The sequence below is a fragment of the Blennius ocellaris genome (assembly GCF_963422515.1).
Source record: "Blennius ocellaris genome assembly, contig: SCAFFOLD_110, whole genome shotgun sequence".
NCBI classification, from domain to species: Eukaryota; Metazoa; Chordata; class Actinopteri; order Blenniiformes; family Blenniidae; genus Blennius; species Blennius ocellaris.
Genome location: NW_027662203.1, coordinates 100001 through 127946, shown reverse-complemented (window position 1 = coordinate 127946; position 27946 = coordinate 100001). Strand labels below are relative to the sequence as shown.

Here is a 27946-nt window from a genome sequence, read left to right as displayed (position 1 = left end):
GTCGTGTTGTGTTATTGAACGTCTGCGACAGAAAACGACCCGATGTCTTCCAGTGGAAGCTTCCCCCGCCCTCCCAGGTGGTCTGCCAGACTGATGTCTAGCATGGAGAACTCCATGCAGAGGCTTCCCTCAAACATGAAGGAACCATTGCAGGTGGCAATGTGGAACCGTTCTGACCCCAGATCCTTCAGGTAGGTCAGTATCTTCACCTGGAACCACACAAGACCACATGAAACCAACTGCTACATAAACATAGAGGCAGCAAGTGAAATGGTAACGAGTGTTTTATCGTCTCACCTCCTCTTTCGCCTGTTGGATGAAGATACTGACTATTTTCAAAGCCACCACTTCATTTGAGGGTTTCTTCAAGCACTGGAGCACGGTTCCAGAAGAACCCTCGCCCAGGAGAGCCTCCACCAGGTAATCACAGGTGGGAGATGAGATGACCAAATACTTATTTTCTACCATAATTTGCAAATAAATTCTTTAAAAATCAGACAATGTGATTTTCTGGATTTTCTTTTCTTATTCTGTCTCTCGTAGTTGAGGAATACCTATGATGAACATTACAGGCCTCCCTCATCTTTTTAAGTGGGACAACTTGCACAATTGGTGGCTGACTAAATACTTTTTTGCCCCACTGTATCTTCATATATATATATATTTACATGACTAAAGAAAAACAAAAAGCAAAATTTGTTGTTTAATGATTTGCAGTTGTGTTTTTCAATTTGTTGTTGTGTTTAGTGACTTGTTGTTGTGGTTTGCACTTCAGGGCCACTGTACAGCACAGCAGCCTCACACTGCAGCCTCACACTGCATGGCCTCACACTGCAGCCTCACTGCATGGCCTCACACTGCAGCCTCACACTGCATGGCCTCACACTGCAGCCTCACACTGCAGCCTCACACTGCATGGCCTCAGCCTGCGGTCATAACGTGAAACAAGACATGGAAGTGAAGTTAGTTACAATGACGTTACCATGAAAAGCATGAAAACAGCTTTTAATTTCAATATCTCACGCAGCGGAAGGTGCAGTGGAGTTCTGCACCTGGAGATCAAGGACTAAATCACCTCATTCCCTCCTATTATTAATTTCAGAGAGCGACTGATTACATCGTTCCAATGCTTTATTTTTATTTTTTTCTCGATAACCTCTCCAGGATCCGTGTTCGTTGACGTTTTCAGAAAACCGGTTCGCGTCTCTTCCGCCTTATAAGTAGTGATAACTCCAGAGATAACTCCAGAGATAACTCCAGAGGTAACTCCAGAGATAACTCCAGAGGTAACTCCAGAGATAACTCCAGAGATAACTCCAGAGGTAACTCCAGAGATAACTCCAGAGGTAACTCCAGAGGTAACTCCAGAGATAACTCCAGAGGTAACTCCAGAGGTAACTCCAGAGATAACTCCAGAGGTAACTCCAGAGGTAACTCCAGAGATAACTCCAGAGATAACCCCAGAGATGACTCCAGAGGTAACTCCAGAGAAAACTCCAGAGATAACTCCAGAGGTAACTCCAGAGGTAACTCCAGAGGTAACTCCAGAGATAACCCCAGAGATAACTCCAGAGGTAACTCCAGAGGTAACTCCAGAGATAACTCCAGAGGTAACTCCAGCAGTAACTCCAGAGATAACTCCAGAGGTAACTCCAGAGGTAAATCCAGAGATAACTCCAGAGGTAACTCCAGAGATGACTCCAGAGGTAACTCCAGAGGTGACTCCAGAGGTGACTCCAGAGATGACTCCAGAGGTAACTCCAGAGATGACTCCAGAGATAACTCCAGAGATAACTCCAGAGGTAACTCCAGAGATAACTCCAGAGGTAACTCCAGAGGTAGCTCCAGAGGTAACTCCAGAGGTAACTCCGGAGATAACTCCAGAGGTAACTCCAGAGGTGACTCCAGAGATGACTCCAGAGATAACTCCAGAGGTAACTCCAGAGGTAACTCCAGAGATAACTCCAGAGGTAACTCCAGAGATGACTCCAGAGGTAACTCCAGAGGTAACTCCAGAGGTAACTCCAGAGATGACTCCAGAGGTAACTCCAGAGGTAACTCCAGAGGTAACTCCGCCCCCCTGATGACACGTCTGGCCCTGGTCTGGTTCCTCTCTGGTCCAGGAAGGAAGTGGACCAGGGTAGAACCAGTTTAGCTCCTGTTAAGAACCAGTTTTGATGATGGAAAGACCAAGGACTGGTTCTACTCTGGTCCTGGACCAGAACTAGGACCTGGTTCTTTCAGGTGGAAAAGCCCCTGTGTTGCCCTCAAACCCCAATTATACCAATTTTTGACTGTAAGAAACTCAATATTCATGAGAATATTTGCACTTTTTTGAAAAAAACCTCAAGAAATAAAATTTTCTCCAATCACATTTAATAATTTGATCTTACAGCACATAAAAAAGCCATAAATCTCAGTTTATTCATAATTAAACACCAAAACTAAGTATTTTCTCCTTTAAACACATAAAGCTGGTTATTTCACACACACACACACACACACACACACACACACACACACACACACACACACACACACACACACACACACACACACACACACACACACACACACACACACACACACACACACACAGTCATCCTGGCTTCAGTCCAGACTCTTCCTGGTCGTTACTTTATTAATAATGTGGTTTAAAGGTGTACAGTAGAACGTGAGAACCCTCGTCAGCTCGCTAGAACCTCAGAGTTCTTTATTTCCCTCCCAGATGTTTCTGCTGCTCTGCTGTTTTCCTCGCATCGTCTCACACGTCCCTGTTGTCCCGTGTCCACGGTCTCTGGAGGACCTGGACGTGTCCGCAGGGGGTCCCGGAGCCGCGCCTCTCCCAGCATGCATCCTGCTGGACACCAGCAGCAGCTGCACGTCGGAGTGGGCGTTGGCCACCGTGTGGCGCCGCACGCCGCCGGCCTTCTCCAGGTAGCCCTCGCCCTCCTTCTCCACCAGCGGGGACAGACATCCGGGCTCCGAGGCGTCTGAGGAGACCCTGACCTCCGGACGGGACGGAGCAGGACCAGGTCCAGGTCCAGGTCCAGGTCCCTGGTGGAGGTCTGCTGGGAACAGGAAGCGTCTGACGTCACTGCTAACAACGTCTCTGGAAGTTTCTACCATCAACTTTGTACTAATCTCATCTTTCAGCTAAGAAACCTGATCCTCCCATCAAATGATGACTTTTCTAATGAAACTGCTCAGAAATATCAATCGAAAGTTGAAACTGTGGATAAATTCCATCAAACTCATATTTTAGAATCAGAAACTCACCAACATCAGAGTCACTTTTAAAAAGCAGCTTTTTATTTGAAGTATTCTCTTTTGATATTCTCATATTTCATTTGATCATTTTTGATTTTTAAGTTTGATTCTTCTGATTTACAATCTCGTTTATTTTACTTTAAAGTTGAGCTGAGTGGTACGACGGTGGGAGTCACAGAATAATTACAGAAAACAATAGTCAGTAACCTGCAGCCACATAGACATAGACGTGATAGATAACCCTAACATAGATAACCCTAACATAGATAACCCTGACATAGATAACCCTAACATAGATAACCCTAACATAGATAACCAAACATAGTAACCCTAACATAGATAACCTAACATAGATAACCCTAACATAGTAACCCTAACATAGATAACCTAACATAGATAACCAAACATAGATAACCCTGACATAGATAACCCTGACATAGATAACCCTAACATAGTAACCCTAACATAGATAACCTAACATAGATAACCCTAACATGGATAACCCTAACATAGATAACCCTAACATAGATAACCCTAACATGGATAACCCTAACATGGATAACCCTAACATAGATAACCTAACATAGATAACCTAACATAGATAACCTAATATAGATAACCTGACATAGATAACCCTGACATAGATAACCCTAACATAGATAACCTAACATAGATAACCTAATATAGATAACCCTAACATAGATAACCTAACATAGATAACCCTGACATAGATAACCCTGACATAGATAACCCTGACATAGTAACCCTAACATAGATAACCTAACATAGATAACCCTAACATAGATAACCGTAACATAGATAACCGTAACATAGATAACCCTGACATAGATAACCCTGACATAGATAACCCTGACATAGATAACCCTGACATAGATAACCCTGACATAGATAACCCTACCATAGATAACCCTAACATGGATAACCCTAACATAGATAACCTAACATAGATAACCTAACATAGATAACCTAATATAGATAACCTAACATAGATAACCTAACATAGATAACCTAATATAGATAACCCTAACATAGGTAACCCTAACATAGATAACCCTAACATAGTAACCCTAACATAGATAACCTAACATAGATAACCCTGACATAGATAACCCTGACATAGTAACCCTAACATAGATAACCCTAACATTGATAACCCTAACATGGATAACCCTAACATAGATAACCTAACATAGATAACCTAACATAGATAACCTAACATAGATAACCTAATATAGATAACCTAACATAGATAACCCTGACATATATAACCCTGACATAGATAACCCTAACATAGATAACCTAACATGGATAACCTAACATAGATAACCTAATATAGGTAACCCTAACATAGGTAACCCTAACATAGATAACCTAACATAGATAACCTAACATAGATAACCAAACATAGATAACCTAACATAGATAACCCTAACATAGATAACCTAACATAGATAAGCTAACATAGATAACCCTAACATAGATAACCCTGACATAGATAACCCTAACATAGATAACCCTAATATAGATAACCCTAATATAGATAACCCTAACATAGATAACCTAACATAGATAACCTAACATAGATAACCCTGACATAGATAACCCTGACATAGATAACCCTGACATAGTAACCCTAACATAGATAACCTAACATAGATAACCCTAACATAGATAACCCTAACATGGATAACCCTAACATGGATAACCCTAACATAGATAACCTAACATAGATAACCTAACATAGATAACCTAACATAGATAACCTAATATAGATAACCTAACATAGATAACCTAACATAGATAACCTAATATAGATAACCCTAACATAGGTAACCCTAACATAGATAACCCTAACATAGTAACCCTAACATAGATAACCTAACATAGATAACCCTGACATAGATAACCCTGACATAGATAACCCTGACATAGATAACCCTAACATAGTAACCCTAACATAGATAACCCTAACATTGATAACCCTAACATGGATAACCCTAACATAGATAACCTAACATAGATAACCTAACATAGATAACCTAACATAGATAACCCTGACATATATAACCCTGACATAGATAACCCTAACATAGATAACCCTGACATAGATAACCCTAACATAGATAACCTAACATAGATAACCTAACATAGATAACCTAATATAGGTAACCCTAACATAGGTAACCCTAACATAGATAACCCTAACATAGATAACCCTAACATAGATAACCTAACATAGATAACCAAACATAGATAACCTAACATAGATAACCCTAACATAGATAACCTAACATAGATAAGCTAACATAGATAACCCTAACATAGATAACCCTAACATAGATAACCCTGACATAGATAACCTAACATAGATAACCTAATATAGATAACCTAATATAGATAACCCTAACATAGATAACCCTAACATAGATAACCCTAACATAGATAACCTAACATAGATAAGCTAACATAGATAACCCTAACATAGATAACCCTAACATAGATAACCCTGACATAGATAACCCTGACATAGATAACCCTGACATAGATAACCTAACATAGATAACCTAATATAGATAACCTAATATAGATAACCCTAACATAGGTAACCCTAACATAGGTAACCCTAACATAGATAACCCTAACATAGATAACCTAACATAGATAACCCTGACATAGATAACCCTGACATAGATAACCCTAACATAGTAACCCTAACATAGATAACCTAACATAGATAACCCTAACATAGATAACCCTAACATGGATAACCCTAACATGGATAACCCTAACATAGATAACCTAACATAGATAACCTAACATAGATAACCTAATATAGATAACCTAACATAGATAACCCTAACATAGATAACCTAACATAGATAACCGTAACATAGATAACCCTGACATAGATAACCCTGACATAGATAACCCTGACATAGATAACCCTAACATAGTAACCCTAACATAGATAACCCTAACATGGATAACCCTAACATGGATAACCCTAACATAGATAACCTAACAAAGATAACCTAACATAGATAACCTAATATAGATAACCTGACATAGATAACCCTGACATAGATAACCCTGACATAGATAACCCTAACATAGATAACCCTAACATAGATAACCTAACATAGATAACCTAATATAGATAACCCTAACATAGGTAACCCTAACATAGATAACCCTAACATAGATAACCCTAACATAGATAACCTAACATAGATAACCCTGACATAGATAACCCTGACATAGATAACCCTGACATAGTAACCCTAACATAGATAACCCTGACATAGTAACCCTAACATAGATAACCCTAACATAGATAACCCTAACATGGATAACCCTAACATAGATAACCTAACATAGATAACCTAACATAGATAACCTAATATAGATAACCTAACATAGATAACCCTAACATAGATAACCTAACATAGATAACCGTAACATAGATAACCGTAACATAGATAACCCTAACATAGATAACCCTGACATAGATAACCCTGACATAGATAACCCTGACATAGTAACCCTAACATATATAACCCTAACATAGATAACCCTAACATGGATAACCCTAACATGGATAACCCTACCATAGATAACCTAACAGATAACCTAACATAGATAACCTAATATAGATAACCTAACATAGATAACCCTGACATAGATAACCCTGACATAGATAACCCTGACATAGATAACCTGACATCGATAACCCTAACATAGATAACCCAAACATAGATAACCCTAACATAGATAACCTGACATCGATAACCCTAACATAGATAACCTAACATAGATAACCTGACATCGAGAACCCTAACATAGATAACCTAACATAGATAACCCTAACATAGATAACCCTGACATAGATAACCCTAACATAGATAACCCTGACATAGATAACCCTAACATAGATAACCTAACATAGATAACCTAATATAGATAACCCTAACATAGGTAACCCTAACATAGATAACCCTAACATAGATAACCAAACATAGATAACCCTGACATAGATAACCCTGACATAGTAACCCTAACATAGATAACCTAACATAGATAACCCTAACATAGATAACCCTAACATGGATAACCCTAACATGGATAACCCTAACATAGATAACCTAACATAGATAACCTAACATAGATAACCTAACATAGATAACCCTGACATAGATAACCCTAACATAGTAACCCTAACATAGATAACCCTAACATAGATAACCCTAACATGGATAACCCTAACATGGATAACCCTAACATAGATAACCTAACATAGATAACCTAACATAGATAACCTAATATAGATAACCTAACATAGATAACCTAACATAGATAACCTAATATAGATAACCCTAACATAGGTAACCCTAACATAGGTAACCCTAACATAGATAACCCTAACATAGATAACCCTGACATAGATAACCCTGACATAGATAACCCTGACATAGATAACCCTAACATAGTAACCCTAACATAGATAACCCTAACATAGATAACCCTAACATGGATAACCCTAACATGGATAACCCTAACATAGATAACCTAACATAGATAACCTAACATAGATAACCTAACATAGATAACCTAATATAGATAACCTAACATAGATAACCCTGACATAGATAACCCTGACATAGATAACCCTGACATAGATAACCCTGACATAGATAACCCTAACATAGATAACCCTGACATAGATAACCCTAACATAGATAACCTAACATAGATAACCTAACATAGATAACCTAATATAGGTAACCCTAACATAGATAACCCTAACATAGATAACCTAACATAGATAACCAAACATAGATAACCCTAACATAGATAACCCTAACATAGATAAGCTAACATAGATAACCCTGACATAGATAACCCTAACATAGATAACCTAACATAGATAACCCTAACATAGATAACCCTAACATAGATAACCTAACATAGATAAGCTAACATAGATAACCCTGACATAGATAACCCTAACATAGATAACCCTAACATGGATAACCCTAACATAGATAGCCTAACATAGATAACCTAACATAGATAACCCTAACATAGATAACCCTTACATAGATAACCCTAACATAGATAACCCTACCATAGATAACCTAACATAGATAACCTAACATAGATAACCCTGACATAGATAACCCTAACATAGTAACCCTAACATAGTAACCCTAACATAGATAACCCTAACATGGATAACCCTAACATGGATAACCCTAACATAGATAACCTAACATAGATAACCTGACATAGATAACCCTAACATAGATAACCAAACATAGCTAACCCTAACATAGATAACCTAACATAGATAACCCTAACATAGATAACCCTAACATGGATAACCCTAACATGGATAACCCTAACATGGATAACCCTAACATAGATAACCTAACATAGATAACCTAACATAGATAACCTAATATAGATAACCTAACATAGATAACCTAACATAGATAACCCTGACATAGATAACCCTGACATAGATAACCCTAACATAGATAACCCTGACATAGATAACCCTAACATAGATAACCTAACATAGATAACCTAACATAGATAACCTAATATAGGTAACCCTAACATAGATAACCCTAACATAGATAACCTAACATAGATAACCAAACATAGATAACCCTAACATAGATAACCTAACATAGATAAGCTAACATAGATAACCCTGACATAGATAACCCTAACATAGATAACCCTAACATGGATAACCCTAACATAGATAACCTAACATAGATAACCCTAACATAGATAACCCTTACATAGATAACCCTAACATAGATAACCCTAACATAGATAACCTAACATAGATAACCCTGACATAGATAACCCTGACATAGATAACCTAACATAGATAACCCTAACATAGATAACCCTAACATAGATAACCTAACATAGATAACCTAACATAGATAACCTAACATAGATAACCCTAACATAGATAACCCTAACATAGATAACCTAACATAGATAACCCTAACATGGATAACCCTAACATGGATAACCCTAACATAGATAACCTAACATAGATAACCTAACATAGATAACCTAATATAGATAACCTAACATAGATAACCCTAACATAGATAACCTAACATAGATAACCTAACATAGATAACCGTAACATAGATAACCCTAACATAGATAACCCTGATATAGATAACCCTGACATAGATAACCCTGACATAGATAACCCTAACATAGATAACCCTAACATGGATAACCCTAACATGGATAACCTAACATAGATAACCGTAACATAGATAACCCTAACATAGATAACCCTAACATAGATAACCCTGACATAGATAACCTAACATAGATAACCTAACATAGATAACCTAATATAGATAACCTAACATAGATAACCCTAACATAGATAACCGTAACATAGATAACCCTAACATAGATAACCCTAACATAGATAACCCTGACATAGATAACCTAACATAGATAACCTAACATAGATAACCTAATATAGATAACCTAACATAGATAACCCTAACATAGATAACCTAACATAGATAACCTAACATAGATAACCCTGACATAGATAACCCTGACATAGATAACCCTGACATAGATAACCCTGACATAGATAACCTAACATAGATAACCCTGACATAGATAACCCTGACATAGATAACCCTAACATAGATAACCAAACATAGCTAACCCTAACATAGATAACCTAACATAGATAACCCTAACATAGATAACCCTAACATAGATAACCCTGACATAGATAACCCTAACATAGATAACCTAACATAGATAACCCTAACATAGATAACCCTAACATGGATAACCCTAACATGGATAACCTAACATAGATAACCGTAACATAGATAACCCTAACATAGATAACCCTGACATAGATAACCTAACATAGATAACCTAACATAGATAACCTAATATAGATAACCTAACATAGATAACCCTAACATAGATAACCGTAACATAGATAACCCTAACATAGATAACCCTAACATAGATAACCCTGACATAGATAACCTAACATAGATAACCTAACATAGATAACCTAATATAGATAACCTAACATAGATAACCCTAACATAGATAACCTAACATAGATAACCTAACATAGATAACCCTGACATAGATAACCCTGACATAGATAACCCTAACATAGATAACCCTGACATAGATAACCCTGACATAGATAACCTAACATAGATAACCCTGACATAGATAACCCTGACATAGATAACCCTAACATAGATAACCAAATATAGCTAACCCTAACATAGATAACCTAACATAGATAACCCTAACATAGATAACCCTAACATAGATAACCCTGACATAGATAACCCTAACATAGATAACCCTAACATAGATAACCTAACATAGATAACCTAATATAGATAACCTAACATAGATAACCCTAACATAGATAACCTAACATAGATAACCTAACATAGATAACCCTGACATAGATAACCCTGACATAGATAACCCTAACATAGATAACCCTGACATAGATAACCCTGACATAGATAACCCTGACATAGATAACCTAACATAGATAACCCTGACATAGATAACCCTAACATAGATAACCAAATATAGCTAACCCTAACATAGATAACCTAACATAGATAACCCTAACATAGATAACCCTAACATAGATAACCCTGACATAGATAACCCTAACATAGATAACCCTAACATAGATAACCTAACATAGATAACCTAATATAGATAACCTAACATAGATAACCCTAACATAGATAACCTAACATAGATAACCTAACATAGATAACCCTGACATAGATAACCCTGACATAGATAACCCTAACATAGATAACCCTGACATAGATAACCCTGACATAGATAACCCTGACATAGATAACCTAACATAGATAACCCTGACATAGATAACCCTGACATAGATAACCCTGACATAGATAACCCTAACATAGATAACCAAATATAGCTAACCCTAACATAGATAACCTAACATAGATAACCCTAACATAGATAACCCTAACATAGATAACCCTGACATAGATAACCCTAACATAGATAACCCTAACATGGATAACCCTAACATGGATAACCTAACATAGATAACCGTAACATAGATAACCCTAACATAGATAACCCTAACATAGATAACCCTGACATAGATAACCTAACATAGATAACCTAACATAGATAACCTAATATAGATAACCTAACATAGATAACCCTAACATAGATAACCGTAACATAGATAACCCTAACATAGATAACTCTAACATAGATAACCCTGACATAGATAACCTAACATAGATAACCTAACATAGATAACCTAATATAGATAACCTAACATAGATAACCCTAACATAGATAACCTAACATAGATAACCCTGACATAGATAACCCTGACATAGATAACCCTGACATAGATAACCCTGACATAGATAACCCTGACATAGATAACCTAACATAGATAACCCTGACATAGATAACCCTGACATAGATAACCCTAACATAGATAACCAAATATAGCTAACCCTAACATAGATAACCTAACATAGATAACCCTAACATAGATAACCCTAACATAGATAACCCTGACATAGATAACCCTAACATAGATAACCTAACATAGATAACCCTAACATAGATAACCCTGACATAGATAACCCTAACATAGATAACCTAACATAGATAACCCTAACATAGATAACCTAACATAGATAACCTAACATAGAAAACCCTAACATAGATAACCCTAACATAGATAACCCTAACATAGATAACCCTAACATAGATAACCCTGACATAGATAACCTAACATAGATAACCTAACATAGATAACCCTAACATAGATAACCTAACATAGATAAGGAAGCAGCTGATGAACCAGGTACGATCATGATGATGTGTCCAGGTGCATCTCCAGATGTGTCCTACTGTCAACAAACTCTACAATATGCTATTCACTGAATTTTATTTTTGATTTTTGTAATGAATAAAGTTGCAGGCACCTTTTTACTCAGATTGATTTATGGAAACGTCATTTTTTTTACTGTCAACAAACAACACAACACGCCATGGAAGTCTTCCTGTAGTGTTTATCTCCTGATCTGATGACGTGACACTACTGTAAACATTAAAATGTGTGTTTTAATGACAATATTTCTAGATTCACCTTCCCATCACTCACTCACTGCCCTGCAGAGTTCTGCTGCTTTGATGAAGATTAAAGAGGTTGTATAAAGTTGTCAGATTGTATGGACTACATCAATAAACACTGAAGGTTTTAGAAACATGTGAACACTATGTTTTGAGAGTAAAAAAGGCTTGATCATTCTCACCCAACAGGTCGTTACTGCCGTTAATCAAATTGCACAAATATGGAGACACAACAATTTCCACCAGACGCTCCAACTGGAAATACTCCAGACTGGGAGCGCCGGGCTCATGGACGCCCTGACAGAGACAAAGAAGACTCATCAACACATTCCATAATCTACAACAAAATTCACATGAAAGAACGTTTATAGAGTTTGAACAAGTTAATTCACATTACCGTATTGTATAAGTTACACTGTTTTTAGTTGTTAAATTAAGTTATATTATTAACCTATAAATCAACATATAGCTTCACACACCATGTTATACCAGTAGATGTCACAGATACTGGTACAGTACCAGAGAAAAACCTCCAGTACCATTTGACTGACAGCAAGAAACATGTTGAGGAAAAGAAAGATCCATGAATCATGAATCAGTTTCCTTCTTCAAACACTCACAGACACATTGTTAGAGCATCTTCCTCTGAATTCCTTCATTCAGTTGATTGTACCTGTAACGTGAGCAACATCTGTATGAAGGCTGGAGGCACAGAGGGTGCAGTACTCAGAGCTTCCTGCAGGTGGAGCTTCAGCACCACCGAGTCTCTGAAGGCCAGGAGACACATCTGCCTGACCGTCAGCTCCTGACCCTGCAGCACACACGCACGCACGCGCACACACACACACACACACACACACACACACACACACACACACACACACACACACACACACACACACACACACACACACACACACACACACACACACACACACACACACACACACACACACACACACACACACACACACACACACAGTCAAAGCGTGCACTGAATGGCCTTGGCCTCCTGGGATCACCAAAGAACCAAAGACACACCAGAGTCAGTCACATGATGTGATCAGGGTCAAAGGGCAGGATTGTGTCTCTGCCCTCAGAACAAACCACAACTGTGTTGTAGTTGTAGTTGTAGTTGTGTAGTTGTATCCAACATCGTTCATATGCACCTTATTTTAAATGTTTTACTGTTTGCACTACTTTTTTAAATATATTTAAATACGTTTTTCGCAATGACAATAAAGAAAGTCTAAGTCTAAGTCTATTGGTCCTGACCCGCGGCACACACTCACCCAGCGTGAGCAGAGTTTGGAGAGCGTTGTTCCCTGAGCTCTGATTGGTCAATATGCTGACATGGAGAAACTCCAGTCCGCCTCGACACAGTCAGTGTTGGTGTCATCATATCATGTGCAGCCCGTAATATAAACACTATAATCAAATCTGCTAGAGCTGTAAACGTAACCCCTCAAGTGTTAAGAATTTAATCAGATTGACAAAACGGGACTAATAATCCAATAGGTTAAAAATACCTGAGAGCTGTGAGTGACAGCGTGCAGAGCATCTGTCATAATGAATGAAGTCAGACTCACACTGAGCCGTTCACGTCACATCACTGTCACATAATGTCTCCAGGATTATTGTATTCATGTCGTCGCACAAATTAAACATCAAACATTAAAACTGATTTGGACTGTTATATGAATATATGTGTAAGCTAATACATTTTCCTTTTGCTGTAGTGCAATGAAATATGCATACATGAATATTTATTTGAATATAAACTTTAACAGTATCTGGAAACAAAAGATACATTAGCCATGAAAAATAAGTAAATTAAAACATTTGTAACAATGCCTCTTAAAATACTAGGACTGTAAAATCCCACATCTCGATGCAACAGCAGTGATTCAAGTCAGAAAATAGAAGTCCAGAAAACTCCAAACCTGATCAAGATTTAACTGGCAGCTTCCTAACAGAAGGAAAAGACATAAAGACTTGGAGAGGACGAGGCTGCAGGACGACCTCAGGCCTGTTATTAAACTACACCGGAGGCAAAAGCAGGAAATACAAACAAAATGTAATGAAAAGAACCCAAAAAACTATACAAATTAAACCTCATGTTTTCTACATTTGATATAAATCATTCTGGGATGTTGCAACACACAATACAACATACATATACATTTCTGTGGTATTACTTTTTTTACAGGCCTCAATGCTGGTCGACCCATAAAGCTGCTAAACTCTTCCTGCTTTGACAGAGATCAACATTTGATCAACATTTAAAAGATCCATTCAATGGTTTAAAAAGTGAACATGTTGTGTAAAACAGCAGGTTCAAGGTGAAGACAGGATGTAAAGCTGCAGGTGAGACTGGTAACACACAGAGTTCCACTGAACCTTCCTCACCTGGACGGGGTAGAAGACGGCCTGCAGGGTGGGGAGGGTCTCTGTGAAGAAGTGCCTCCACATGTCGGTGAGGACGATCAGCTGCTCCCCTCCTGAGAGAAAGTCACTGTCAGCATGAACTCTGCAGCTGATTGGACTGGAACAAGCAGCAGGACACATATTCTAATGTCACTTCTTCATCAGCACATCTTTAGTACCAGGTTGAGGACCGCAGGAAATATTGCTTAATTATTTGTTTATACACAAGTTATATTTCTTCTATTTTACCTATTGCTTGTTTTGTTTTTTGTTTTTTAACCCTGCATGCCCCTGTGTTTCCATATTGCTGCTGCGGGAACTGTGAATTTCTCTTGGAGATCATTAAAGTATTTATCTATCTATCTATCTATCTAACTGCTCACGATGCCACATTTCACTGGTCATTTCATTATTTTCTGTGAAAAAACACCATGTTCATATTGTTTGAACTCACCGACTAAAGCGTCAGTTAGATTTCATCAGTCTTTGTCTTCATGTTGCACTTTGATTGACTATTTATTTAGTTTTCCTTCATCAAAAGGGTTCGTTGACTAATATCCTTCATCACAGCTTTAGTCAACAACATTCCCATTGTTCAGCAGAGACTGGTGAACTGGTCCCAGTCCACAGGAAGATGGACGGAGCTGAACACAGGGAGGTTTTAGAGCAAAACCTGCACCGTCTGTACAGGATGTGAGACGAGGACAGAGGTCCACGTCCAGCAGGACAATGTGAGACGAGGACGGGGGTCCACGTCCAGCAGGACAATGTGAGACCACGGAGAGGTCCACGTCCAGCAGGACAATGTGAGACCACGGAGAGGTCCACCTCCAGCAGGACAATGTGAGACCACGGAGAGGTCCACGTCCAGCAGGACAATGTGAGACCACGGAGAGGTCCGGTCCACGTCCAGCAGGACAATGTGAGACCACGGAGAGGTCCACGTCCAGCAGGACAATGTGAGACGAGGACGGGGGTCCACCTCCAGCAGGACAATGTGAGACCACGGAGAGGTCCACGTCCAGCAGGACAATGTGAGACCACGGAGAGGTCCACCTCCAGCAGGACAATGTGAGACGAGGACGGAGGTCCACGTCCAGCAGGACAATGTGAGACGAGGACGGAGGTCCACGTCCAGCAGGACAATGTGAGACGAGGATGGAGGTCCACGTCCAGCAGGACAATGTGAGACGAGGACGGAGGTCCACGTCCAGCAGGACAATGTGAGACGAGGACGGAGGTCCACCTCCAGCAGGTTAAGCAGCACTGGAAACTCCACATATGTGTTGAAATGTGAAAGTCCCAGCTCAGACGTCCCTTCAATTGAAAATGTCACCAAGCTCCTCGGCTGCGGTTCACAAGCACCAACCAGCTGCAGCAGTTCTCCTTGAGGAACGGGCAGAATCCCCAGGGAGGACGGAAACCTCCTGGAGAGCAGGAGGGCCAACGCTCGCCTGATCTTGATTTCAGTCTGAATACAGACTGAAATCAGGGCCTCACCGTCCTTCTGACTTTGTGCGTTCTAAACAGGAGGTCAGAGAAGGTACCACGGGGAGAAGGTACCACGGGGAGAAGGTACCACCGGGAGAAGGTACCACGGGGAGAAGGTACCACGGGGAGAAGGTACCACGGGGAGAAGGCACCACGGGGAGAAGGCACCACGGGGAGAAGGCACCACGGGGAGAAGGCACCACGGGGAGAAGGTACCACGGGGAGAAGGCACCACGGGGAGAAGGTACCAAGGGGAGAAGGTACCACAGAGAGAAGGTACCACGGGGAGAAGGTACCACGGGGAGAAGGTACCACAGGGAGAAGGTACCACGGGGAGAAGGTACCACGGGGAGAAGGTACCACAGGGAGAAGGTATCACGGGGAGAAGGTACCACGGGGAGAAGGCACCACGGGGAGAAGGTACCACGGGGAGAAGGTATCACGGGGAGAAGGTACCACGGGGAGAAGGCACCACGGGGAGAAGGCACCACGGGGAGAAGGTACCACGGGGAGAAGGTACCACGGGGAGAAGGCACCACGGGGAGAAGGTACCACATGGAGAAGGCACCACGGGGAGAAGGTACCACAGGGAGAAGGTACCACGGGGAGAAGGCACCACGGGGAGAAGGTACCACGGGGAGAAGGTACCACGGGGAGAAGCTACCGCGGGGAGAAGGTACCACGGGGAGAAGGTACCACGGGGAGAAGGTACCACGGGGAGAAGGTACCACAGGGAGAAGGTACCACGGGGAGAAGGTACCACGGGGAGAAGGTACCACGGGGAGAAGGTACCACGGGGAGAAGGTACCACAGGGAGAAGGTACCACGGGGAGAAGGCACCACGGGGAGAAGGTACCACAGGGAGAAGGTACCACGGGGAGAAGGTACCACAGGGAGAAGTGGCTCGTGGCGCCAAGCGTTCATAGCCACGTCGCTGTTTGATCCTTGGATGTGACTCTTCCTGTCATTGTGAAGCAGAATCACCAGCGTTGGATTGTTTATCCACTAATAGGGAAGGTGAGCTGGTTAGTTTTACCTCCTGATGATGTGTGGTTGTATTAGTAATCCTGCAGTGGCAAGATGTGGAAGGCTGAGAATGATCCAAACATCCTATCTAAAGATCAAGATGGCGGCGTTACAGCAGCTCAGTGCTGCCAGAGGAGAAAAGATCATTTTCAGAACATGTTTCCACGACGTCGTTGAAACAGAAATGTCCGTCTGTTTATGGAGTCAAACTGTGGAACTCTTTAAGTGTGGAATTTAAATGTTGTTCAAGTGTTTACAAATTTAAGAAAATGTACAAAGAGAAAATTCTGAGAGACGATGAAAAGAATTGAAAATAGTTGACTGTAACTGTAGAACTGTAAGACAAATGGAGGCTGTTGTCCTGGGACCTGGTGAGTCGGGGGGGGGGGGGGGGGGGGGGGGGGGGGGGGGTGGACGATGGGGTGTAAATGAAATGACCATCAAACAACCATTTTAATTTTAGGCTGTGAGGCAACAAAACACAGGAAATGCCAAGCAGGGTGAAAATATTTGCCAGATGCAGTAAGTGTGTTCAACACTACTGGTTAAAATCTGCACTGATTAAATCACTGACCAGCATCGTTGCTGTGGTGAATCTGGTCCAACAGTCCAGAAAGACCTCGAGGCAGCAGCTGGTTCTGAAACAGCAACACAGAGGATTTACATTTCAATAAGATGTACATTTCAATCAGATTTACATTTCAAAAATACCATCAACCATTTCATTCATTTACAAGTTGTGGATTTCCCCAGCTGACTGTGTTCAGGCTCCACTGCTGGCTCCCAGCTGGCTACCAGCTACCAGCTGGCTACCTGCTGGCTACCAGCTGGCTCCCAGCTGGCTCCCAGCTACCATCTGGCTACCAGCTGGCTCCCTGCTGGCTCCCTGCTGGCCACCAGCTACCAGCTGGCTACCTGCTGGCTACCAGCTACCAGCTGGCTACCTGCTGGCTCCCAGCTGGCTCCCAGCTCCCAGCTGGCTACCTGCTGGCTACCATCTGGCTACCAGCTGGCTACCTGCTGGCTACCAGCTACCAGCTGGCCACCTGCTGGCTACCATGTGGCTCCCAGCTGGCTACCAGCTACCAGCTGGCTCCCTGCTGGCTCCCAGCTACCATCTGGCTACCAGCTGGCTACCATCTGGCTCCCTGCTGGCTCCCTGCTGGTCAACAGCTACCATCTGGCTCCCTGCTGGCTCCCTGCTGGTCAACAGCTACCATCTGGCTCCCTGCTGGCTCCCTGCTGGTCAACAGCTACCATCTGGCTCCCTGCTGGCTCCCTGCTGGTCAACAGCTACCAGCTGGTTCCCAGCTGGCTCCCAGCTACCATCTGGCTACCTGCTGGCTACCTGCTGGCTACCAGCTACCAGCTGGCTCCCTGCTGGCTCCCTTCTGGCCACTAGCTACCAGCTGGCTCCCAGCTGGCTACCAGCTACCATCTGGCTACCAGCTGGCTCCCAGCTGGCTACCTGCTGATTACCAGCTACCATCTGGCTACCAGCTGGCTAGCTGCTGGCTATCGGCTACCAGCTGGCTGAGTGAGGAGCAGGGCTCCAACTGGCCCCTCTGGTCGGGTCCTGGACCAGGTGCAGCTCCATCAGGCTCCCAATGTCCACCTGTGACGCCAGAACGCTGGAGTCCACGGGACGCTACCCTTTGTTGTCATGGTCCACTCGGGCTCACGTCTGTGTGTGTTCTATAACGTTCTATAACGTAACATAACGATCCACAACGTTCCATAACGTAACGATCCATAACGTAACATAACGATCCATAACGTTCCATAACGTAACGATCCATAACGTTCCATAACGTAACGATCCATAACATAACGTAACGATCCATAATGTAACATGACGATCCATAACGTAACGATACATAACATTCCATAACGTAACGATACATAACGTTCCATAACGTTCCATAACATAACCTAACGATCCATAATGTAACATGATGATCCATAACGTAACGTAACGATCCATAATGTAACATGACGATCCATAATGTAACATGACGATCCATAACGTAACGTAACGATACATAATATTCCATAACATAACCTAACGTTCCATAACATAACGTAACGATCCATAATGTAACATGATGATCCATAACGTAACGTAACGATACATAATATTCCATAACGTAACGTAACGATACATAACGTAACATAACGATCCATAACATAACGATCCATAACATAACGATCCATAACATAACGATCCATAACGTAACATAACAATCCATAATGTAACGTAACGATACATAACGTTCCATAACATAACGTAACGATCCATAATGTAACATAACGTAACGATCCCTAAAATGTCTCCAGTTCTGCTGCCAGACGTTCTCCACCTTTCCTAAAGTACTTTGTGTTTCACTTCAGGAGTTTTGAGCCTCTGGATCTTTATTTGCTTTTAAACTGTGATTGTTCAGACGGGAGACGGAGGATCTGCTCACAAGCTCCGGTACAGTCGGCGTGTACAGTCGGTGTGTACAGTCCCGTACAGTCGGCGTGTACAGTCGGCGTGTACAGTCGGCGTGTACAGTCCCGTACAGTTGGTGTGTACAGTCGTGTACAGTCCCGTACAGTCGGTGCGTACAGTTGTGTACAGTCGTGTACAATCGTGTACAGTCATGTACAGTCGTGTGCAGTTGTGTACAGTCCCGTACAGTCGTGTACAGTCGGTGCGTACAGTTGTGTACAGTCATGTACAGTTGTGTACAGTCCCGTACAGTCGTGTACAGTCGGTGCGTACAGTTGTGTACAGTCATGTACAGTCGGTGTGTACAGTTGTGTATAGTTGTGCATAGTTGTGTACAGTCGTGTACAGTCATGTACAGTTGTGTAGAGTCGTGTATAGGACACACGGTCACAGACGTTGTGCTCCACCTGGACCACCACCACGGGGTGGAGAGGACGTTCACGTTCGAGGAGGACGACGATTTTGACGTTATAAAGTACACGTGTACTGACATAACTGTGGCGGACATTGGTAGCATGACGTTTCATAACGTAACATAACATTCCAGAATGTTCCAGAACGGACATTGGTAGCATGACAGCGTCTTAATGAGTGTCTGTGTAGCAACAGGCGTGTGGGAAGGTGGTCAAGGCTGTCTGGGGAGCCTGGCAATCAAGGTGATGAGGTGATGACAGATGGGGGGATGGTCAAGGGAGGAGTATAGCCCTCAGGTATAAAGGTTGGGTTACAGCGGGGCAGAGGCCGTTCACTCCAGGGTGTGCTCACGGTGTTTAGCCTGGAGGTACCAACAAGAAACACCTTTGCTTGACTTGAAGATCTTTGACTTTGGTCAGTTTTGACTCTGCCCGAGTTCTTTTACTACGAACCAGAAGATTTTTGTGGCCCGATTCGAGACACGACAAAAGCCTGCCAGAAAAACAAATATTTTTGGTTGTTCTGTGTTTTTTTACTTCTACTTTTAATACTGTTGGGATTCACAAGACCACAGAAAGTTTGTTCATTTCTAAGGAAAGACAATTTTCATTTGTCATGATACAGTCATGACATGAATTCTGACCCAGGAATGTGATTGACCATCACACCCAGTGGGGGGACCTTTTACCACAGCAGACCTCAGCCATGCAAATCCTCCCCACTTTCTACTCAAAAGACGCCCCCCCCCCCCCCCCCCATGTACTCAGCCAGTCACTGATTTGGTGAGGCTCTCGGGATTCACAACCTCGAATCCCCCAACCTTCATCAAAAGCCTTTGCAGAGATTCTCTCAAGAAGGTTTTTGCTCCAGTTCTTCACTGGAGGAGGTTGCTGGACGAGCTCACCCAGCGTTAGCACACAGCTAACACTCACCCAGCGTTAGCACACAGCTAACACTCACCCAGCGTTAGCACACAGCTAACACTCACCCAGCGTTAGCATACAGCTAACACTCACCCAGTGCTAGCATACAGCTAACACTCACCCAGCGTTAGCATACAGCTAACACCAGAGGCCTGCAACCAGAGGCCTTCACTCCTCAACTCCTCTGCTGACCCACCACGAGGGTCAGACCTTCCCCTGATCCAGAGACCAGCACCCAGAGTCTGATCTCCAGGAAACCCAACCAGTTCCTCCAGGACGGACCAGGGAAAGACGCCTCACAGAACTTCTTTGTGTTTTCCTCAACCAGCAGGAAAACCATCATAGACCTGAGCGACCAGCTCCTCAGTCTGGACAAAAGGAACAACCAGGAGCTGCAAAGAAGGACTCCTGAAACATCAACTCCATCTTCTTCTCCTCAGCCTGCAGAACCAGCAACCACAGTTAGCAGGAGGTGCTAACTACAGGAGAAGACACCAGCTTCCCTCCAGCAGGACAACAACTGAACTCCTTCAAGGAAGTGGGAACAACAACTGGGCTTTACCTGAGATTAGTTAAACCTGATGCTATGATAGAACTGTTTAACTTTATGAAGATGTGTTGATTCTGTTACAGTGATTGAGTTCTATAGATAATGATATTAGGAGCAGTGATCAACCTGTAAACCAACGTTAGCTCTGCCACAGACACAGGGTCTGCATGCTAATCTTTGCTTTACTAACTAGTTAACTCACAATCCTACACATATCACATCAAAGACAACATCACACAGTAACTTAACACCATCTGACGACTCCTGACGTTTTACAAAACAAGTCTCATTCACATAAACTCATTCTAGAAATGGTCCTTTAGCAGAGACACACAGGAAGCAGATGCTAAAGACTAGCTTCATGTTCCATTGTTCTCCAGCACATGGTGGAGACCCAGGACAGACTTCTGCTCTCTGATAACCTCCATTGGAATGTAGTTTCTTGTGATCCGCCATCTTGTTTTGTAGTTCATCACACGTCTCACACACTCTCTCTCTCTCTTTCCACACACACACACACACACACACACACACACACACACACACACACACACACACACACACACACACACACACACACACACACACACACACACACACACACACACACACACACACACACACACACACACACACACCCAGCTGTATATATGTAGTTAGAATCTGTGTTTTATTTGTTTTCATTGTAAATAAATATAAAATTTGGAATCATACTTGCTGTTTTATTAATGAGCACAAAGGTGAATGAAATGTCGACTCTTCTGTGTCAAGAACTCCAAAATCCTTCAATCTTTACTGTTAATTCTGGTAATTGTAATTAATTTAACTATTAATTCAAATTCCTGATGAAGTGTTTAGTATATCTTATGAGACTGATATAACTGAATTGACTATCATTTCCTGTTGAACAGGTGGAGCTCCGAGGTTCTGATACAGATCAGATTACATTTCAACAACATTATTAATAACTATCTTTGATAATTATTAATCATTATCGATAACCAAACAACATAAATGGTACCGAGTGGTCCTTATGAGGTAAGAAATCCCTACAAGACTTTAGTATTCCATTTGAGATACTTTAAGACTTTTACTTAAGTAACTATTTCATGGGTGAACCACACTTTTACTGAAGTACATTTCAAGCAAAGTATCTGTACTTTTAATCAAGTATGGCTTTCAACTATTTTTACTGCACTGAGCCAGAAATGAGCAAGATTGTTAAACGAGCATGAAAATGTAGGAAGAAAGGTCTAAATCCACTCGACACCACTTCATAAACACAACGGACTTTGCTCAGCTGTGCTGTAAACGTGTTAAAGTAAGAAATGAGCGCCATGCAGTGAACTGTGCTGACCAGAATGTCTTGTAGCTGCGTTGCACCAACCGTCTTTCTCCTTCTCTTGAGGTTCTAGCACAGGGTGGGGAACCCTGGTCCTTCAGAGGTTTCCTCACATCAACACAGCTCACAGCAGTCAGTGGGTCATTATCAAGCTTTCTGCAGAGCCTCATCACGACCAATCGGGTGTGTTTGAGCAGGAAACAACTAAAACCTGCAGGGCTGCGGGCCCTCCAGGACCAGGGTTCCCTACCCCTGGTCCTGCAGAACATAATCTACAGTCTGTCTTAGTTTTGTTGTTCACATTAATATGAAAGATTCTGCAAACCACAGACATCACTCATGTTGTTTTGTGGAGCTGTGGATGATGACACATCACGTAGTACTTGCTATTTTTATTTACTTGATATGTTTCCTGCAGTCCCTGGGTGTGCAGGAGTTTCCCCTAGGAACTCCACTTTTCTCTCATAGTCCCAAAACACGCCTGCGAGTTTAAGTGGTGATGCCAAACTGCCCCTTTGTGTGAATGTGTGATGGTTTGTCTCTGTATTGTCCTGCGACACACTGACGACCAGTCCAAGGTGAATCCTGCCTCATTCAGTGAACCAGGACCGACTGCAGCGCCTCCTGGTTCTCCACAGGGTGAAGCAGTATAGAACAGTGTTTTTCACCCACTGCTCCGCGGCACACTGGTGTTTCCTCCAGATCTCGTCAGGTGAGCCGTGGGAAATTATCACATTTCACATTTTTTCTAAAAAACATTTACTCTCACAGCCGCTGTCAACTATCAGAGCAGTGTGCAGAGTAATCGTGTATTAATACTGCGGCGAGCACCGAGGAAGAATTGCTTTGATTTGAGATTCTATTCTTCCAGCTGAACACCAGAGGCTTTTATTTTGACATGAACACATGCAACTGGAACTTCATAACAGGACGAGACTCCACACAACACATTTCTCACTCCTGAGTTGTTGGACGTTTCACACCAACATCCAACAAACCAAACTAGAGGAAATAATGAACTATCTGAACCGAGGAACAAAAACACAACACAAGCACAAACCAACACACAACAATCCCAACAATAACCCTCAATAACCTCCGGCAACACACAACCTGAACTCCCATCATGCGCTGCAGCGACCAACTCCGTGATGCTACAATACTCTTCACCACTAGAGGGCAGCACAGAACTTTGCCGGTGAAATGTAAAGTGACAGACGTCAGTGTGGTTCATCTCCACCTCCTGCTACCATCTTGTATCAAAGTACTGTGTCAGTGACAGTGATGGAGAAGTTTTTGAAAAGGAAGAATGTGAACCAGGATCTCAGCTCTTCATCCATCAGGTCCAGGTTTCACACTGAGGGAGGCACTATTAAAAAAAGTCCTTGCTTTCTGGATTTACTGGATTCCTGTTGATAAAACTTTGATGAGAAAGACTTTATATTGTTAATAGAGGCTACACAGTTTAACATCTTAACATTTTCTGGTGGAGGTGTGACTCCAGAGTTTTCCAAACAAAAAAGTGTGTCTTGGCTCAAAAAGGTAGAAAAACACTGGTCTAGAAGGTGGATGGATAGATGTTTGACAGCAGCACTTAGTGGGAAGTGGACTCAGTTTGGACAAAAGATGGACATCAACTCCTGCTCTGGTTCAGAAAGAAATTCATTTCAAAATACGCAGGCTCTCACATTCCGATGGACGTGTTTCTATTCTCGTGTGAAGAGGAAAGGTACCGTCCGTTGTGGCGGTCCATCCAAAAAGGAAATAGAGGAACGGAGGAGACCTACCTGGAAGTACTCTGTGATGAAGGAGCCCATCTCAGTCTTCAGAAGCCACCTACACATGGGAGGTTTAACAGAATCAGACAGACTGAAGTATCTTTTCACTGGTTTCTCCCATACAGACATCGTGCAACGTGCAAATGTTCTCCTTAAAATGTGTCTAGAGGATCAACAGTTTTACTCAATGTCACGACTGAATCACAGATATCAAATTGCTCAAATAAATGTATGAATAAATGTGACTGTTTTGTACTTTATTTCTTCAATGCATTTCTAATCCGAAAGGAAACAGAAGAGAAAGTCATTACCTGACGCTCTCGTTGAGGGAGTAGAGCTCATTATTCTGCAGAGCTTTTCCCTGGAAAACTCTGATCACAGCTGACTGGACTCTGAGAAAAGAAATTAAAAACAAGTCAGCTTAGAGGTTTTTACAGTGGATCACCCGTCCATCTGTTATAAACAAGCTGCAGCGCCTTGTACAAACATCCACCCTCCTTTAATGTGTCGTGTTTTGCTGCCTCACAACCTGGAATTAAAATGGGATCAATTGAGGGTTTGAATGATTTCATTTACAGAACACGCCCACAACTTAGAATGTGTGTAGCTATTCACTTGTCAGTGAATAGTTATGCAAAATGTTATTTTGTTAAGTCTTTATGAGCTTCCCTTACGAAACAAAAATATATTGCAGTATATTGTAAATCAAAAGTGGCACTATATTTTTACATGCAAGTCTGTCCTTATATGCTCCAACATACTGCAATATATATTGTGCCATATGTGGAGATATATATATATTGTGTATAATATACTAGATTATTGTAATAACTTGATAAATATCAGTTATTTGTTAGTATTGGTTTGTATTTTCAAGTTAAATCCTACTGTACTTTTTGGGGTAAACTAATTAGTTAAATAACATTTTCCATTGACAATTTAAAGTTGTGAATACTATTTAAATATAGAACAAGTCAGTTCTATTGATTGCATTTATTTTTTTTTGTTACCGAGTATAGATTATTGTTGTTTATCTGTCCCTGACGACACAACAGGGAGGAACTACTTTGTTGTTTTAAGGGAAGTGCGGAGGAACTACTTACTACATACCAGTCCAGTCAGTTGCTACGTACTGTTTGTCAAAGAAAGGGACATATCGCTAAAGACTGCAGAGGAAATGGAAGGTGTGCCCGATGTGGAGGGCAGCATGCATATGGAACATGTAGGAAAGACGCACAAATTACATGTTGTAATTGTGGAGGAGATCACAGTGCAGCTTCTGGAGGATGCTTAATCCAGAAAGAAGCAAGAGAAACTCAGCGAGTCGAAGGAAAGAATAATGTGTCGCGTGCTAAAGACAGTAAGAAGAGAAGGAACACAGTATGGACATTGTCAAGCGACAGGGAGAGCTCAGACATCAAACGTTCAAGAAAAGCAAATCCAAATCCTATCCAGCATCTACAACTGAGAAAAGCAGGTGCTCACATAAATGTAAAGTGGATGACGGTACCATGATGGTGAAAAAAGAGAACTTTGTGGTTTGCATCTGTCGTGACATAACTGTAACAGTAAACATGAAGAAAAGTGATCAACTTAAGACAATTGTGGAAGATTTCTGGACATGAAGGAAATGAAAGCAGATCAGATCCATTCAGTGTTGACAGAAACAGAAGAAGCAGGAAACATCAATGAAGTGGCTTGAAACAATAATCCTGGTTATACTCATACTGCAGTGGAACGCTAGACGTCTGACAGCAAACGGACCAGAGCTTAAAAGAGATTTATGGTCTGGAAGTAGTTCCAGATATTATTTGTGTTCAGGAAACACAGTTAGACTTCAGAATACCTGGATTCAGCAGTGAAGTGAGACAGATGTGATCACCACTGGATTCAGCAGTAGGGTGAGACAGATGTGATCACCACTGAATTCAGCAGTGAGGTGCGACAGATGGGCTCACCACTGGATTCAGCAGTGAGGTGAGACAGATGTGATCACCACTGGATTCAGCAGTAGGGTGAGACAGATGTGATCACCACTGGATTCAGCAGTGAGGTGCGACGGATGTGCTCACCACTGGATTCAGCAGTGAGGTGAGACAGATGTGATCACCACTGGATTCAGCAGTGAGGTGAGACAGATGGGCTCACCACTGGATTCAGCAGTGAGGTGAGACAGATGTGATCACCACTGGATTCAGCAGTGAGGTGAGACAGATGGGCTCACCACTGGATTCAGCAGTGAGGTGAGACAGATGTGATCACCACTGGATTCAGCAGTGAGGTGAGACAGATGGGCTCACCACTGGATTCAGCAGTGAGGTGAGACAGATGTGATCACCACTGGATTCAGCAGTGAGGTGAGACAGATGGGCTCACCACTGGATTCAGCAGTGAGGTGAGACAGATGGGCTCACCACTGGATTCAGCAGTGAGGTGAGACAGATGGGCTCACCACTGGATTCAGCAGTGGGGTGAGACAGATGTGCTCACCAGAGTGGAGGAGGAGGTGCTCCATGTACTAAAGACGGGTTCCCATAGGGAGATCTCAGTACCTCACCAGATAGAGTGGTAGTTGAGCTCTGGAGCCCCACGAGTGACAGAAGTCTTAGGATAATATACTTTGACAACCCATGCAGACATTTAACCAATGACATATTGAAATAAAGAACAAGTCATTTACATAGAAGAGAAGCATGGTGCGGAGATTTCAGAGCACATAAGAGCTTATGGGGCATCCAGCATACATCCACAACGGGAATATAGTGGAAGAAATGATGGACGACAAATGTCTGGTATGCATTAATGATGGTAAAGGGACATTTAAACAGAGGAACAGTATCAAGGCAGATGTGCTGGGTGAGACATTTGCAGCTGTGCACAGTGGAAAGTGCATAAGCAGGAAAAGGAGCGAATCATTTAGTCCCGTTTCCACACAAATAGGTCAGGTATGGACCGGTACAGTCCGGTACGGTTCAGGTTTCCAGAACACAAACAGGTCAGGTATGGACCGGTACAGTC

General features: G+C 41.9%; 1 protein-coding gene across 1 annotated transcript in view; it reads right to left on the bottom strand.

Annotated features, from left to right (window-relative positions):
* Positions 1-2703: 2703 nt before the first annotated feature.
* Positions 2704-27946, bottom strand: part of LOC308148123 (proline-rich protein 5-like) — a gene marked incomplete at both ends in the record, with an annotated part of 29483 nt that continues 4240 nt past the window's right edge. Inside the window, 7 exons of the mRNA XM_080521557.1 lie at positions 2704-3068; positions 12669-12783; positions 13160-13297; positions 14896-14987; positions 18005-18068; positions 24938-24986; positions 25240-25320. Coding sequence (XP_080377683.1) covers positions 2704-3068; positions 12669-12783; positions 13160-13297; positions 14896-14987; positions 18005-18068; positions 24938-24986; positions 25240-25320 — 904 coding nt within the window. The remainder of the gene's footprint in view (positions 3069-12668; positions 12784-13159; positions 13298-14895; positions 14988-18004; positions 18069-24937; positions 24987-25239; positions 25321-27946) is intronic.